The sequence below is a fragment of the Pseudochaenichthys georgianus genome, chromosome 24, assembly GCF_902827115.2.
Source record: "Pseudochaenichthys georgianus chromosome 24, fPseGeo1.2, whole genome shotgun sequence".
Classification (NCBI taxonomy): Eukaryota; Metazoa; Chordata; class Actinopteri; order Perciformes; family Channichthyidae; genus Pseudochaenichthys; species Pseudochaenichthys georgianus.
The window spans coordinates 26451461-26468243 of record NC_047526.1 but is presented as its reverse complement, the minus strand read 5'-3'; the positions used below and the strand labels follow the sequence as shown (position 1 = coordinate 26468243).

Genomic DNA, 16783 nt, shown 5'->3' with positions numbered 1-16783 from the left:
AGTACAGACCAGTTGAAAGTGAGATGATAATGCATGTTTAAACATATCCAATGATGCAAAAGATCTAATGGCAGCAGGTAAAGTATTCCAGTCTGTTGGGGCTTTGAACATGAACGCTCTTCTGCCAATCAATTTTTTTGCGGAGGGGACAGAGAAATACATCTGAACAGAATGTCTAACTTGATGATTTGGTGAGTAAGGTACAAAATACTGCTTTAAATAAGGGTAGTAGTAGTAGCCCTATAATATTTCAATAGTGTTGTGTCCCGTCAAGTATGTTAGTTTGTTATGTATTTGTCACGTTCATGTTTGTTTTGTTTGTTTCACTTCCTGTTTTATTTTGTACTCCTTGGTTGCGTTCCAATAGTCCATTTAGCTTAGGAACCTTCCTAACCGAGCGAAATGATCCGGAAGTACGTCAGTGGCAGCCATGATAAGTGCCGTTCCAATTCTCCAAATGAAAGGAAAGGAGATTTCAAACTTCCTTTATAACCTCCTTTAGAACCACTGGACCTCTGGACCTCCCCAACCGAAAGGAGAGGAGAAAATGCTAGTAGGGGTTAGTTGGAGTCCGTCAGGACCGAGGGTCGGAGCAGCTCATAGTAGTTGCTTTAGAGAATTGTACACCCGGAAGTAAGTATTCTCTCCGCTTTGCTTGACAAACCCTGTGATTAGTCCTCAAGCTGTGATTGGATGTTTGAGTGACAGTGCGCCGAGGGTTACGCAGAACGTCAAACAGCACTTTGAAATGGGATGGAACCACGGCAGACTATCCAAAACTGGATTTGAATTGGTCCACCACCCCTCTCCCCCACCCATAGACTGTATATATAAATGGACGTAGGGTCCGTGACGTCACCCATAGGATTCTGCAGAGTTGCCGTGAAGCCCTTAGTAGGCGGAGTCGGCCACTAACGGCTCGACAGTCACGTCAGAGTCTAACTCCCGCCTTCTCCCGCCTGCTCCAAATAAGGGCAAAGAGGCGGTGCTGAGGCGGAGCCGAGGCGGGACAGGGCGGGACCTGCTGTCACCGAGCGTGAGGTTCCAGACCTAGCTCAGACTAAGAAGCTAAGCTAACATGCTCTCAGTATTAAGCTAACAACCTATGCTAACAACACAGTCTATGCTAACAACCCAGCTTGCGGTCACTGCTCGTCGTTCCCGGAATATTCTGAAGGTAAGATACCCTGTAACTTTACAAAACTTGTCCTTTTGATTTAAATGTTCTTGAACCTACACTATACAATTGTTTTTTAAGTGCTTCACCGTTTTTCAAATATAAATGTCATTTGTAACTAAACTTTGTAAACTAGCAGAGATATGGCCAGTGTTGCGTGAATTAAATGTAATTAATGAAATATGACTGTAGAAAAAGAAAGGTGCTTTTATATTGATTAAACCATTTTTATTTATTTCAGAATTAAGAAAAAAGAAGATGGCAACCTCCTCCACGCCAAACTGCACAACCTGTAAATTGATGGTCCTGGCTTACTTTACATGACTTCAGATGGTTGACATTACACACAAACATACTATACATATATGTATATACATGTGTGCACAATTGTAGATAAACAGCACACAGTATATAAATATATATAAACTGTGTGCTGTTAATCGGTTTTTTGAGGTTTTGCTCTCTTGTTACTTTTAACCATACAGGTGTGATTTCATAGTTATTTTGTATGTTATTGTCAAAGGAACAAAATGAGCAACCCTTTATACTTAATTTGATATTCCTCATTATCTGAAGCATTTGTTACTCTCATTTATTTTCCTCCCATAGTGACTGTATGGATAATCGGAGACAGCTATGTCTGGCGTGGAGCCCAGAGAGCTACAGAGACCATCAGCAGCAACCTTGGCCTCGACCTGAGGGTGTGCTGGTTCGGTTGGGGTGGACTGCGCTGGAGAGGTGTCCTCCCTTTCTTTTCCTACTCCCTGCGAGGAAGAGCAGTCCCGGATGTCCTCCTCATTCACTGTGGCGGCAATGACTTGGGGGATGTGCCCAGTGTTCAGTTGCTGAACCAGATGAAGGAGGACCTGCACCAGCTTTACCATCGGCACCCTGGCATGAAGATCATGCTCTCCCAGAGGCGCCGGTGGAGGGCTGGTGCAAATTCTGTCAAAATTAACAAGGCCCGGAAGTTTGTTAACAGTGTTATGGCTACTTTTGTTCATAGCCTACATGGTGCCATTGTTGACCACTCCAACATTAGACATGACAGTCCTGGGCTGTTTTTGCGAGATGGAGTTCATTGCACCCCTAGGGGAAATGATATTTTTTAGGGCCGGGACCTTAACGCGTTAATTACGATTAATTAATTACACAAAAATTAACGCGTTAAAAAAATTAACGCATTTTAATCGCACTTTAATCGCACTTATTTTTGCACAGCGGAACGTTTCTCACTGGATGAGTTTCAAGCGTACCGATTATACTGGAGCACCAACTAACGTTCATGACTTCAGCATGGGACTTCAAACAACAACAAACCACGGTGATCAATAGTCAAACATGAACGAACAAGCTGATGAGACCGCTTTGGTCGGCCCCGTGGATGGGACATTTTGTTTTAAAAAACGGACGGATGGAAGCGTCGATAAGAGCACGGCTGTGTGCAAATTATGCAAAAAAGAATGTGCATATCACCGCAGCACATCAAGCCTAAAGTATCACCTAAATGCAAAGCATGTAGCAGCTAGCGTGGACGTTAGCCCGACTCCGAGTGCAAGGAACCACACCCTGACCCAACCCACACTCAACCAGATGACTGGTTTCAGGGCCAGGATAAGTAAGTCCACGTCTGAGAAAATAACCAGCTCACTGGATTGTCACTGGGCTCGACATTAAGGACTGCCCGATGGCCCGGGGCCATCTAGCATTTAGCTCGGGCAATGAAGCCTCACCTGCTGGTTGCCCGATCGGGCAACCTATTATGCCAGTATCACCCCTGCGAGATGGAGTTCATGACTTTATGAGCTGTTCATGAGCACTCATGAAACATTCATGAACAACTCATTATATGTTCACTTGTCATGTTCATGAACCAAAATTCTTAAAATGCTCATGAACCATTTTAAAGAGCAGTTCATGAAATGTTTATGAACATTGTTCATTCATATAAAGTTCCTGTTTTGCTCATGACAGAATTTTATGAGCAATTTATGAACTGTTCATGATCCAGCCAATCACAACATTATAATTAAAACCCCAAAAAGTTTGCATGAGCATTTCATGAACTTTTCATGACTATGAGCATTTCATGCATTTTGGATGATTGTGGCAAGTTCAGAATATTTTGGAATATTCATGAGGATTTTATGAACTTTTGATGATCAGTGTGATGTTTTTAAAGACCTCTTGAATATTCATCTACTATTTGAACATTTCTTTCTTTTTTAAAACTTTTAATCTTAAAACAAAACAATAGTGAATTTAAAACTGAACATTATCTGTATTTATTTTGGTGACATTCATATCATTTTATGGTTTATCTGTACTGTTTGAGAAGCAGTACGAGTAAGTAGCGCCAAGGTGGAACCTTTGGCAGGTGAGCGGTGACATCTGGGTTACCTTAGGGGGGGACACTTCCGCCCCCTCCTCAGAAGCAATCCAGACGATCAACCGGATCCTGTGTATACTTATTGCTGCTCCACTTTTCTGTTTTCTACAGGTCAGTACATAATGAAAATGATCGATGTTAACTTGTGTGAATTAGATATGATGTTGGAGATGTTTAGGAGAGTGTGTCAGAAGGTTTTGAGCATGTTTGACATAGTAACGGTATTTTAAAAATACTAAACTGTCGGCAACAATAGATGCCATTTTCGCGGGCTTCAGCCGCACCTGGGTAAATGTGACCTGAGCGAAGGCTCGCAGGCAGGTTAGCTGCTCCGCACGGGTAATATGTTTTGTTTACCTGAGTGCAGTCTTGCAGGCACATTGCCTTGTTTTTTGTTTATTAACATTGACAGTGTATTTTTGTGATCTCCATAATATGTTATATTTGGTAAAGATAGATATATTGATAGAAAGTATTATTTGATAGCGTTATGTGTTTATAGATAACAACCTGTCCTTCACTGCAAACATAGCTGCTACAACCCGCTGCTGCAGATACACGCTTTACAACATCAGGAGGATGCGTCCCCAGCTGACCCAGAAAACGACGCAGGTTCTGGTCCAGGCTCTCATCATCTCACGCCTAAACTACTGCAACTCCCTCCTGGCTGGTCTACCTGCATGTGCCATCCGACCTGCAGCTCATTCAGAATGCAGCGGCTCGTCTGGTCTTCAACCTTCCTAAATTCTCCCACACCACGCCGCTCCTCCGCTCCCTCCACTGGCTTCCGGTAACTGCTAGAATCCACTTCAAGACAATGGTACTTGCGTACCATGCTGCGAATGGATCTGGCCCTTCCTACATCCAGGACATGGTTAATCGTACACCCCAGCACGTGCACTCCGCTCTGCATCAACCAAACGGCTCGCTGCACCCGCACTGCGAAGGGGACCCAAGTTCCCATCAGCAAAAACACGTGGGTTTGCTATCCTGGCTCTAAAATGGTGGAATGAGCTCCCATTGACATCAGGACAGCAGATAGCTTACACACCTTCCGGCGCAGACTGAAAACTCATCTCTTTCGACTCCACTTCGAGCAATAGAACTATTAACAAAGCACTTATGGACTGGCTTACCTAAAGCCAGTTGAGGAGCACTTGAAATGTTTTTGCTCTATGAAACTTGATGTACTTATATGATTCTGTTTTCTTCAAGTTTGTATTTTGTTGGTCGAACGCACTTATTGTAAGTCGCTTTGGATAAAAGCGTCAGCTAAATGCAATGTAATGTAATAATTTATATTGACTATGTTGAATTTCTCCTTGAGATACAGTAATTGACTGTGACAGACAGATAACTTAAATGGAGAAATGTGATGTTTGTAAAGTTCAGCTATTTGAATGTAACTGTGTACTTTGAATTTTGAATAAGAAGCATTCCAGACGATCAACCGGATCCTGTGTATAATTATTGCTGCTGCACTTTTCTGTTTTCTACAGAAATCATTTATTGTTGCTGTGGTACCCAAGCTTTTGGGACCCGTAACAAAAAATGTTGTGCAGCTGAGTGTCAAGAACTGCTTCAAATAGTGATAGGATTAATTGTAGTGCTCCACCTGTATACATGTATGTTTGTTTGTTTGTTAATTTGAGTAAAGTTCCATTGTGATTGACATAATTGTTGTTTTCTATGGTTGCCAATTGACCAACAGTCAGTGGTTCATGAACAGTTCATGTACATGAACAGTTCATGAACAGTTCATAGCCAGCCATTGAATTATATTCAGTGACTGGGTATGAACGGTTCATGAAGTTGTTATGAACAGTTCTTGATATGTTCATGAACAGTTCTTGATATGTTCTTGGTTGAATATCCCTACACACTCACTGAAAACTCCATTTCATGAATTGTTCATGAACCTGCCTAAAACCATATTCCATGAATTGTTCATGAACCATTCCAGCACAGGAGTTTCATGAGTAGTTCATGAACTGCCCTAGTGCCATTTAATGTTCATGTCACTTTCATGAACAGTTCATCAACTTTGTTATGAGCTGTTTATGAGCTGTTCATGAATATGGTTCACTAATATTTCATGAACTTTTCATGACAAGTTCATGAACAGTTCACTATCATCTCACTGGGGCATGCAGCTCGCGGATCCAGTAATGAGTGACCCGACAGTAAAACTAAACATATCTACAGTATAACTAGTTTAGGTAGTTTGAGAGGTAATTAAAATAGCTACGTGTGATATTCTAACCTGAAGTGTGTGTTACTTTTGTTCCGCTCACCGCTGCATGCGATCATGCAGAGCTGCGTGTCGAGTCTCGACTCGTCAGCAGCAGCTGATCTCTCTCTCCCGTCAGATTAGACTTCACTCGCGTTTATGTCCATATCGATCAGATGCAGCTAGTTCTAGCTAATGATAGACTACCTGCTTATTAAAAGACAACTACACAATAAGTGTCGCTATGCAACTGGATGAGGCCACAAAGTATAGCACAGCATTATGCATTTGTTTACATGCCCACCGGAGCCCCGAGGCATTACCAACAGATCAACGCACAATCAACCCACACAGGACATCTCTTTCTCCACATTAAGTGTTAGACATTAGAGTTGACTATTCTTGTCTGTCACATACTCTTCTTGTCTGTCACATAAGTGGCGCAACTGAAGCGGTATTGCTCTAAAGGGAAATTATTTTGACCGAAGATATTTAGATTTGCCGGCTAACGGGAACTCTGACGTGTGCTTCGCGGATGCGCTCGGCTCCTCTCGACTGCTGCTCGGGTCTGCTCGGTCAGCTTCCGGATGAGGAGGCATTCGTTCGACCAACTTACAGTAGTTAACATTACAAACATTTTTAACAGGGGCCATAATAGTGTAAATAATGTTTGTTTTGGCAGTTATAACTGAATGTAATGTTTTCTACTTTTTTCCATCTGGGAAGGCATTTGCCTTCATCAGATAGAAAGTGTTTTGACCAACAACTTAAGTGTTTCTTATAGCTATGCAGGAAGCGAGCAAACACAAACAAGAACAAACAAACAAGTGAAATGAAGAATACAATTGAAATTGTACAATATAATATTGTGGTGGTTCATCTTATAATTCAGTCTAGAGAATGCACCAGACAGCATCTAAGACCTGCAAAAATTAAAAAATGTCTAGGGGGAGGCCCCCCAAACCCTTCGTGCCATTTCGTCCGCATGCATTTTTCAGGGCAATCTCTATTGGGCTCAGGGCCATCTGTAAATTAGCTTAGATGGCCCTGTGCTTAAAAATGCGATTTAAAAAAATGCGATTAAAATGCGATTAATTTCGATTAATTAATTACAAAGCCTCTAATTAATTAGATTAATTTTTTTAATCGAGTCCCGGCTCTAATATTTTTTTTAAGTCACTAGCCAATTGCCTGAAAGACCACCTCCAAAGACTGTGAACTGCTAAAATGTCAGTATCACTGTCTTTGGATTTGGCCTTTAGAGTATGTATTCTAAGGCCCTTGCTAAGCCCAGACTGTCATGGCTAATGTTGAGTTAGATATTACATCTGTAGCCATAGCACTGTTAACATGGCTGCTCTTCCTCTTCCCCACATCCCACCCCCCCCTCTTCCCCCAATGGACTATGTAGCTCTCCAGGCCCATGCTGGGCATGGCTGTCTGTCAAACCTTTTATTTTGTATTTGTTATGATGTTTTTTGTTATTTTATTTGTTAAAATAATTCTGTATTTATGTAAATATTGAAAATAAATTACATTCATATTTTCACTTCTTTTGTCTACTGCTTACTGAAAATGTTAGCTATCACATCCAAATGGGACTATCAAATGAAAGGATAAGCTTACCATACAATACAGAAAACATTACACATTAAGGCTCAAATCTTTTCCCAAGTCGGAGCAGTCTGAAAAGAGTCCCAAGTTTAAAAACACAAAATCTTGACAATGAATACTACGCTGTAATTTATCAGTGACAATGCAAACAACAAGAATGTCTCCCCTAATCCCATGTATTTTGGCATCAATGTCATAAGCATACCATAGAATGTAATTATGAAGTGCAATACCCACAATCCCTACATGGTCGTAACGTCACAGAAGATAATACCTTTTAGAGAGTTTTGAAATTGTTCAGTATGCAGATAAATATTTGTTTTACAATAGAAACATTTTTCTCCATAAATGTTCCCACATGTTGTGAGCATCAACTTTAAATATTTTGTCAACAAATAAAAAACATCTTAATTTCCTTTACGACAACATTTTGTTTATAACACCACTACATTAACAATAAGCATAGGAAAATGATAAATGTCAACATTTAAGATTGTGCTTTTACTCTTTATTTAATCAGATCTATTTCACATTGAAAATGTGATAAATACACAAGCCACATTGAAAGTTACATCTTGCATTTTATGAAAAGTAAAGGTTTCGAATCATTTTATGACAAATAAATTAAAGATGTGCAACAACTGTATCAGTAATTAAAATGATATAACTACATATAGCTACAGGGTTGGGAGGGCTACTTGCCAAAAACACAACCAGTAACTTCATGTGAGTATCAACATGACAGTGAGGCATGTACGTGTCCATCAACGTGACCACGCCCTAATTAATGCAAAAACTTTAAGACCTAATATAAATAAAAGGGTAGTGTTAGAAAACAATTCACTCACAGATCCATAATCATGAAGGTGGAATCTAACTATATCGATAATAAAAATGTATGGAGCCAGGGGTAGAAACATGTTTTTTTCTGCTGTAAAGTTGGGCATTTTAACATGGGGGTCTATGGAAATTGCTCCTTTCTGCAGCCATCGCCTATCGGCCAATATATGAACTGCAGTGTGTGGCACTTCCGTATTGGCTTCCCGGCTGTTCCCCAGAGTTTGCCGCTTGCCCCCACCCCGTCCCCAGAACTACACATGCTGGCTATTGTGTGTTTCGCAACATGTTCTATGGCACGTCTCTACTGGGAATTGTAGTTTTAAAAGACGTTTTCGCATTTCCCATAATAAGAAGTTGCCAGTATTAAACTGTTGGACATTTTTTCTTTACAGCAGCATGTGTAACAGTTGTAAATATGCAGTGGTGTTTATTGGTAAATCATTTAGTATAATCCCACAAATTCTGTGTTTTATATTTAATAATTCTGTGTTCTTTATTTATTGAATGTTTAATACCTGACAAGGTCGGAGATAAACAACTTGGGTCGCAGGTTCCTCAACAGTGCATTACAAGACATCTATCAATATGTGTATACCTCGTATTCTGCACATTTCTTATACTATCTACATACATCTTATAAGAGTATAATGTGTATAATATCAGTTAAAATAAGTGCTTAAACATACAGTAGTTAACATTGCATTAAAGCAATATACTAGTACTTTGTCAGGCTTAATATTTATCTGTAGATACCCCCAAAGCTTTTGTTTACATTACATGATATTACATTACATTGCATTTAGCTGACGCTTTTATCCAAAGCGACTTACAATAAGTGCGTTCGACCAACAAAATACGAACTTGAAGAAAACAGAATCATATGTGACCCGCTCTATCGAAATCAGTCGGAAGTCGCAACGGCTCATTTCAGAATAAACGTGGATTTACGTAAAAAACTATTTTTTCAGGGTTCGGGTGTTTTGTTTGATTTTAAACAAACCAAGTCTTGGCTTTCAGAATATGAAACTTTTATTTCCAAAATCACACGATAAGTACATTTTTGAAGCTTGTGAAGGGACGAAGACAGGCACCTCTCACTCGCACTCTGCTCTTCCAGCAGCGCCGCCCCCCTCCCTCCGGCTGACATTATGAACGTAAGAGTAAAGTAATCATAGATAACACGGCAGGATCCTTTACAGTTTGTTTTCATCTGATTTAAATTAAACAGAGTCTTGGCTTTCAGAATATTAAACTTGTTTCGGCAAATTCAGATGATAAATATAACTTTGAAGCTTGTAACGGCATAATTACAAGCGGGGAACGGAGTAATTTAACGCCACAGCAGGCACAACAACAGCCGGTGTTTCTCGTGAGGGTTTTCCCCGGGAAACAAACACAATACACACAAACGCAAAAATACACAAACACACACACGCGCACACGTATACACACACACACTCGCGAGCTTCCCCTCCAAACGAAAATATCTTCCCTCCGTAGTATTTTGATCATTTGCTCCACTAATAATCAATCAGATCGATGGATTCCAGAGAAGAGGAAACTTTAAAGGCCTTTTTCTCAAAATGAGGACTCTGTGACAGTCATTATATAATGTGACATATTTCGCTTAATATTTGGAGTACAAAAACAATCCTGATATCATTAGAAAGCTAGGAATCTCCTCTTTCCAACCGTGTATACAACTCAAAATGTGTCTTCGGGTCAATGCGACTGATTTCGATGGAGCAGGTCACATATAAGTACATCAGGTTTCATAGAGCAAAAACATTTCAAGTGCTACTTAACTGGCTTTAGGTAAGCCAGTCCTTTATTAGTATATAAGTGCTTTGTTAATAGTTATATTGCTCGAAGTGGAGTCGAAAGAGATGAGTTTTCAGTCTGCGCTGGAAGGTGTGTAAGCTATATGAAGCTTAGCGCAAGTTCAGACAGGAAGACCTAACACTCCGTATTGCTCGTCATGGCAATACTTGCTCCCTGCATCTAAATGACAGGGAGCGCCACTCCTCAGCTAACCTATCACGCCCCTCCATTTACAAGCCTAATGATCGCACCTGTTAATCCCTCTATGTATGCTCTCCCCTGTTCTATCAGCTGTCTTCCAGGTGTCAACGCGCAACCAGCAGCAGAGCTTCGTCCCAGCTCCAGGCATTATTCATCAGCTCTGCAGTCCGGCGGATTAAGCTACAGGCGGCGTTCCCCAGTCGGCTAGCGGTTGCAGCCGGCCGCCCCGCAAACCCGGACGCGGGAGGAAAAGACAAGGAAATCGGGCTCCACGGAAGTTCCTCCGGCTTAATGGAAACGGGCTACTTTACCCGTCTCGACGTGGAGAATGCTCGTTGCCAAAAGTGCAATAAGAGTTTAACTTTTGTCTAAACATTTATCAAAGTGCAGCACATTCAGACAGAGGAATGCACCGTTTTCGACTGTCTAGCAGCTCTGTTGCCCCATCCACGAGTAACGTTTCCACGTCAGGTGTCATGTATGCTGGCAGCAACACACAGAGTTCACTAAATTATACAAACATGTGTTAATGATTAGAGGTAACTGAGTATTTTATTTTGTTGGGCTAGAGTCTTTCCCATGCTGTTTTCCGGGAATAATAGTCAAAGCCGTCAGGTGCAGCATAGGCAAGACGAGAAGATTTGTCATAACTTTAACGAAAACGTCTGCTACCACCCATATCGTACATTCCTCCACATCTGCAGTCCTGCAAGGACGCTCATCCGAGGTCTGTATGCCCCACGCGCAACCGCAGCTTTGCCAGTACCTCGCGCCAGGAACCACATGGAAAATAATCTTTCAAACCCCCCCCACCCGCATTAACGCCACACATTAGCAGCGGCCGTATCTACTCACTCAGACACTCAATGAGTCTTCGTTTTATTCACGGATGCTGCCCATCCGTGGGGTTTTTGGGGAGTTTCTTCAGGGAGAAAGAGAAGTTCACGTAAGATGATAGAAGACAGTCTAATCACCCAATCAAGTGCATCTATGTCTCACCGTGGCGTAATTAAACTGCTAATTAAGCTAGTCCCATATCATGGGTCATGTTTCAGTATTTACCTAAGCATACATCATTTTATGCTGCGCATATTGTCTCATTTCTATTGGTTAATGCTCACATGGCTTACGATAAGCCAGGGTATAACATTCATGTATCATTGTACTCAAGCTAACAGCTGCATTACATTGTCTACATCTCCCTCTTCCCCCGGACATCGACTCGTGCCGGCAATCCTAGATCTCTCAGTTTACCTATGGTAAACATGCATATAACTGGTGGTGGTGTCTTAATAGCATTTCAGGGCTTCGTCCAGGATAGGTGCAGCAACCCTGCCGCAATCAAGGTAATTATTCCTCATCCCTACAACAACCAGACGGCCATCCAAGATCTCTCTTTCCTGGTATCTATACATTTAGTGGTAGTGTTCATCTGTGCATGTTTAACCCTGCATCGCAGGTCATCGACCATCGTGTCGGCAAGGTTTAGTGGTAGTGTTCACGTAAGCCCGGCGCTGATTCCGGCCGTCGACTTCCGAGTCAGCATCCTATGATGTACAGTAAGCCCGGCAGCGATTCCGGCCGTTGTTTAGTGGTAGTACGTAAGCCCGGCCTGATTCCGGCCGGTGGCTCTCGGGTCAAGCATCTTATGATGTACAGTAAGCCCAGCAGAGAACAGTAAGCCCGGCAGCGATTCCGGCCGTTGTTTAGTGGTAGTGTTCTCGTAAGTCCGGCGCTGATTCCGGGCGTCGACCTTCGGGTCAGCATCTTATGATGTACAGTAAGCCCGGCAGTGATTCCGGCCGATTGTTTAATCCACATGTTAATCTCTCATTTCATCCATAGATCACCGCAGTCAGCCCACAAGACGTTCCGGAACCTCTGCCCAGGAGCCAGCGCTCAAACCGTCAGGATTCCTCCCCTGCATCTCCTCTCTCTCTCTTAAATACAAGCCCCCTAGAAAGGCACCTCGAATCAGCAGGTTTATGAGGAAGGGCTTAGCGCGTCCACCCTCAAAACATATGATTCGCTTGGAGAACGTTTGCGACGTTTTGCTTTTCCGTTGGCATCACACTTAAAACTGTTCTCATCTCCACCGTGTGTGCCTTCATGTGCTACTGCGCCACTGATCGCCACCTCAAACCCCAATACATCCGGGGCCTCTTAGCAGGAGTTCAGTTTAACGTTCGCGTTCCGATCCCGGCTTTCCCAGCCTGTTCGCAAACCAGTCAGTCAAACTCATCCTCAAAGGTCTCATTAAAACTTTTCCCCCGTCTTAGACCGGAGACGCCCTATTACACTCTCCACTTTACGCCTCATGCTCTCCAAACTTAGAAGTGGGTTATTCTCCTCTTATATCGATGCACTACTCGATGCTCTATTTCTCTTAGCTTTTTATGCCTTTCTCAGACCAGGTGAATTTACCACAGCTTCCCTTACTATCTTAATTGATACAATAAAAGACCTATACACAAAGGGGGTGCCTGGGGCTAATCTAATTGAGGGGCAATTACTCCACTCTTGGGGTCAGGGGTCAAATACCTTAACTATCTTAATTGCAACAATAAAATAATCACTCCGGGGGGTCTTTCACGCCAATCTGACATCAAAGGGACTTAGCTCATTTGCATAAGTAGGGAGAGGTGTGAGCTGTCACACCACCTGTCACTTTTTTGACGAAAGGAACATCATTACTACTACTGCCAACACACTAGATGAAAACCATGGCTGACATGCTTTTTACCTCTAGGGAGATTCTAGTTGTGGTTAAAATGTTCATCTGACTAAACCCACGTTCACACTCAGCTGTGGAGATGACCAGAGTGTTCACTGCTTGAAGGAGGGGTTTCAGCTCTTCTGGTGCTGGTGGTATCACTTCAACAGTTTTGAGTCTTACCAGCTAGCTAACACGAGAGAAAAACGTAGCTAAATTCCAAACTAAGTTGTTATTGCTGCTTAGGTCCATAGATTCCACCTTTGGTGACTAAAGTAATGAGTAATGACTGACTTGACTTACCTGAAATGTTATTTTTAGTATTTTTAAATATGAAGTCCTTCAGATCGCGTTGTCCTCCTGGTCGCTTGGCCATTGTGATGACCGTTACCTGCGCTTCTGGCATCGATCAAACGATGGCACTCTCTAGGGCACTCTCATAGTATAGCGTCAGTGACTTGGTAAAAATGTCATTGCGTGTGCGTGCTCCCTCGCCCACAGTATTTTTACTCAAAGCGCAAAATTAATGTTGAAATAGCAGTAATACCAGTGCCACGTTCATTGATAAAATTACATAAGGGATGGAAAGGGGGAATGGCAGTTTTAGAAGGGGGATGATTTTGACCGTTTTTATTTCAGGGGGGATGCCATCCCGCCTCAACTCGAGTACTGCTAGTCCAGACATCGCCAAAAATTTAACAAAGAGTACCTGGACTGTAAGGAGATACACTTTGTATACAGTTGTTCTGCACATTTGAAGTTCTAGTTTTTAAACTCAGAGTGAACATTTGCAAGTATTTGAGGGTTGTCTTGCTCCATTGGCTGTGAATTCTGTTAAGGTTTGTTGTGTTTCCTAAAATGACTACATGCAACAACAAAAACGCCCAATCATGTTTTAGTGCGTCTCAAGTAGGCGGGGCAATAATAACTTCAGAACGTCTTTCATTTAGCGCCTAAATCAACTTATCATTTTTAGTTTATTATATAGGATATCATTGCTACATATATTGATGCTTCTCTGCATTTTCTTGAAATTATGAGGGTACTGGTTGACACAGAACCTGCTTTTATTAATATGTCCCTTAAAATTGACCACAGAAGATGCAATACATTGATAAAAGCGACTATATAAATAAATGTGGCTTTTTTTTAAAAATGAGTTTATTTTTTTCACAATACACGAGTCGTTACTGTCATCCATCAATATAAAAGGCAGTACAGTACATTCATTGATAAAACTGTTCCCCTGGTCCCAAACAAAACAATGAACACAATTACATAAGGTGCAAATGACAAAATGTAAACACTTGTAGAACATATTCAAAGGTTAGACAGAATAATTGCCCCAGAGGAGATCTGCCTTTGGCGTGTTGAGTCGGTGCTTCTTCGCTCTGCAAAACAAGTAAATATTACCAACTGCACATCCAGATCGACTACATTTGGTCAGACTCGGTCACTTACCCTTTTTTACACCTGCAGGTCTTGAGTAGCTCTGACCTGGAGGATGCACACACTGGCCTCTGCAGGAAGCATCTGCCTGGCTGCTTGTGTCACAAATCACTGCATCACAGTGGACATAGATCTGTGGACAGACAGGATGATTTATTACACATGGCTACATGCAGCAGTGGCCAAAAGACTCCAGATTTGGATTTACAAGTCTTACCTGGTCTTTCAGAACCTCATCATCTTTAGTGAAAGTGAACATCTTTACAGAGAAGCGCTTGATGTGGGACGGGACTAAAACTCTGGAGTCACTCACAACGGGATGGAAAATTGTTGCATAGCGGTCATTGCGATTCTCACAGCTAGTAAAGGAATTCGAAAGTTAATAAAGCAGCAGTTAAACAAATGAAATGAGTAGTTAGTAGTTAGTAGTTAGTTTTGCACAACATTACCTGTCCACAATGATGTCCCAGCTTGGCAGAGATGTCCTATCTTCATAAAGGGTTGCCCAACAGTTCTCAGCAATGAGTTCCAAGTGTGGGTCGGTAGAATGCATCAGCTCCACCTCAAAATACAGAGGCTGCTGCAGATATTTCACCACTGGATAATCCTCTGCTTGGTAGAAGAGCTCGTAGGATGGATCTGCAGGAGAAGAGTCCCGTTAGAGACAGGAGGCCTGGACATTTACAGTTTGTCATTTCAAACCTTTATTTAATCAGATTGGTCCCTTAAGATCATAGATCTCTTTTTCAACGGAGACCTGCAAACAGTGTTTTGTATGCATGAACAAGATGTTGTAAAATTCCACCATGCCTTGTGAAAGCCTCATCTGCACCATCAGCTGCCCGGTGCCGATCTCTGCAGCGGGCTCATAGGTTCTTGGTTTAGCGCTGAAGGAAACAGTCTGAGTCTCATTGACCACATAGAAGCAGGAAATGGTTTGCCTATTAGGGGAAAAAAAAATATATAAATGCATACATTGAAGGTGTTCATCTCCAATTATACAGAATCAAATATTTTACCTGTAATCAGGATCAACTGGTGATGTGTTGGCTGCTCCTTTGGCGTTGTTGTAAGACAGGCGGATCTCATTTTCATACATCATGTAGTTGTCAAAGAACTATTTAACAACAAAAACGCATTAACATTTGACAAAAAACCCTTTTGATATTTAAATGCGATTCACACTCACCGTTCTGGTGGTTCCACAGGTATCCACACTGAAGGAGAAATATGCAACGCGATCGTCGCTGAACTGTGGTGTGCAGGACTGGTCCTTTAGCGTCAGCTGACTTGGCTTCAGATTACGAGTCGATTCAACCTTCACAGCAACAGCGGTCATTGTGCCATTGGGGTGGCACTCTGGAGGAAGAAGCAGGCAATGTGTAAAGCAACACAAATCCATCAATTAAAGCAGCAAATATACTTGCATGTTCCATATTACCTGTTGCTTTCAAGGGGAAGTAGCAAGCCAGATAGAGATCAGCAAGCACCCAGTCGTTTGCACGATCCAACAGAAGCAGGTCAATTCTGGATTTGACTGATTCTGCAGTGAGCAGCTGTGGAAAAGAAAGTAAAGTTAGCCAATGCAGAAGATCTATGGTGGGATTTTGTAGTTTTGACATACCTCGAAAACAGCGTCCTTGGCAGTGTATGGCAGAATGAGGCTGAGGTCTGTGCCGTTCTCATAGAAATTGTAGTCTTCAGCCATCTCAGCCGTCAGCTCTCGAGGTCCAACGATAGCCTTGAAATTAGAGCCGTGACTCCCGAATTTCACGCTGATGTAAAACTGGTTCTGGTCACAGGTGCCAGCCATGATGGGTAGCACTAGAGCAGCAACTAGTGCTGCGTACCGGTACGCCGAACCGGTACTGGACTTGTAAAAAGTTTCGGTTCAAGTCCGGAACGTCAGGAACCGGTACTTGGACTCGCAAAAAAACTAGCACTTACGTATTATCTGGTGTCTGTGGTTATTTAAACATTCCCTGATAAACGTTATTCAGTGTCCATAAATGAGTGCTAATCCCAGTGTGCTCAGTGTACAACATCACATGTCATTTCACCTTCGATTCACGGTTTGAAGACGTAGCATTTCGCCCCATGCTAATGCTAACCGGAAGTGAAGAATTTTCAGAATAAAAGTATTAAGTAAATAGTGTGAACTTCCGGATTTTCAGAATAAAACTGATTTAAATTAAATAGTGTATTTAATTCAAAATTACGCCATATCAACATTGATTTTAATTTCTAACAGTATGTATGTACATCACTATGTATGTAGTATGTACTGTATAATGTAAACATGTAGAGTTGTAGAAAAGACATGGTGTACAGACAGTACAGTACACTCTG

The 16783-nt window shown here is 42.0% G+C and overlaps 1 protein-coding gene across 1 annotated transcript; it reads right to left on the bottom strand.

Moving 5' to 3' along the window:
* Positions 1-14150: 14150 nt before the first annotated feature.
* LOC117439656 (zona pellucida sperm-binding protein 2-like) lies at positions 14151-16247 on the bottom strand. Its single transcript, XM_034075638.2, has 9 exons — positions 16059-16247; positions 15876-15990; positions 15624-15793; positions 15454-15551; positions 15245-15375; positions 14884-15073; positions 14652-14793; positions 14447-14567; positions 14151-14376 (listed from the first exon to the last, which is right to left on the bottom strand). The coding sequence occupies exons 1-9, from the start codon at positions 16245-16247 to the stop codon at positions 14306-14308; spliced, it is 1227 nt and encodes a 408-aa protein (XP_033931529.1). The 3' UTR covers positions 14151-14305.
* Between the last annotated feature and the right edge of the window lie 536 nt (positions 16248-16783).

What these genes read in the sequence shown, in the direction of transcription:
- LOC117439656 (XM_034075638.2), bottom strand. Translation starts at nt 16,247, where the DNA reads ATGGCTGGCACCTGTGACCAGAACCAGTTTTACATCAGCGTGAAATTC. An exon ending in CCAAGGACGCTGTTTTCGAG is followed by an intron (nt 15,991 to 16,058) that starts GTATGTCAAAAC and finishes TCTTTTCCACAG; the next exon opens with CTGCTCACTGCAGAATCAGT. An exon ending in ACCTGCAGGTGTAAAAAAGG is followed by an intron (nt 14,377 to 14,446) that starts GTAAGTGACCGA and finishes CTTGTTTTGCAG; the next exon opens with AGCGAAGAAGCACCGACTCA.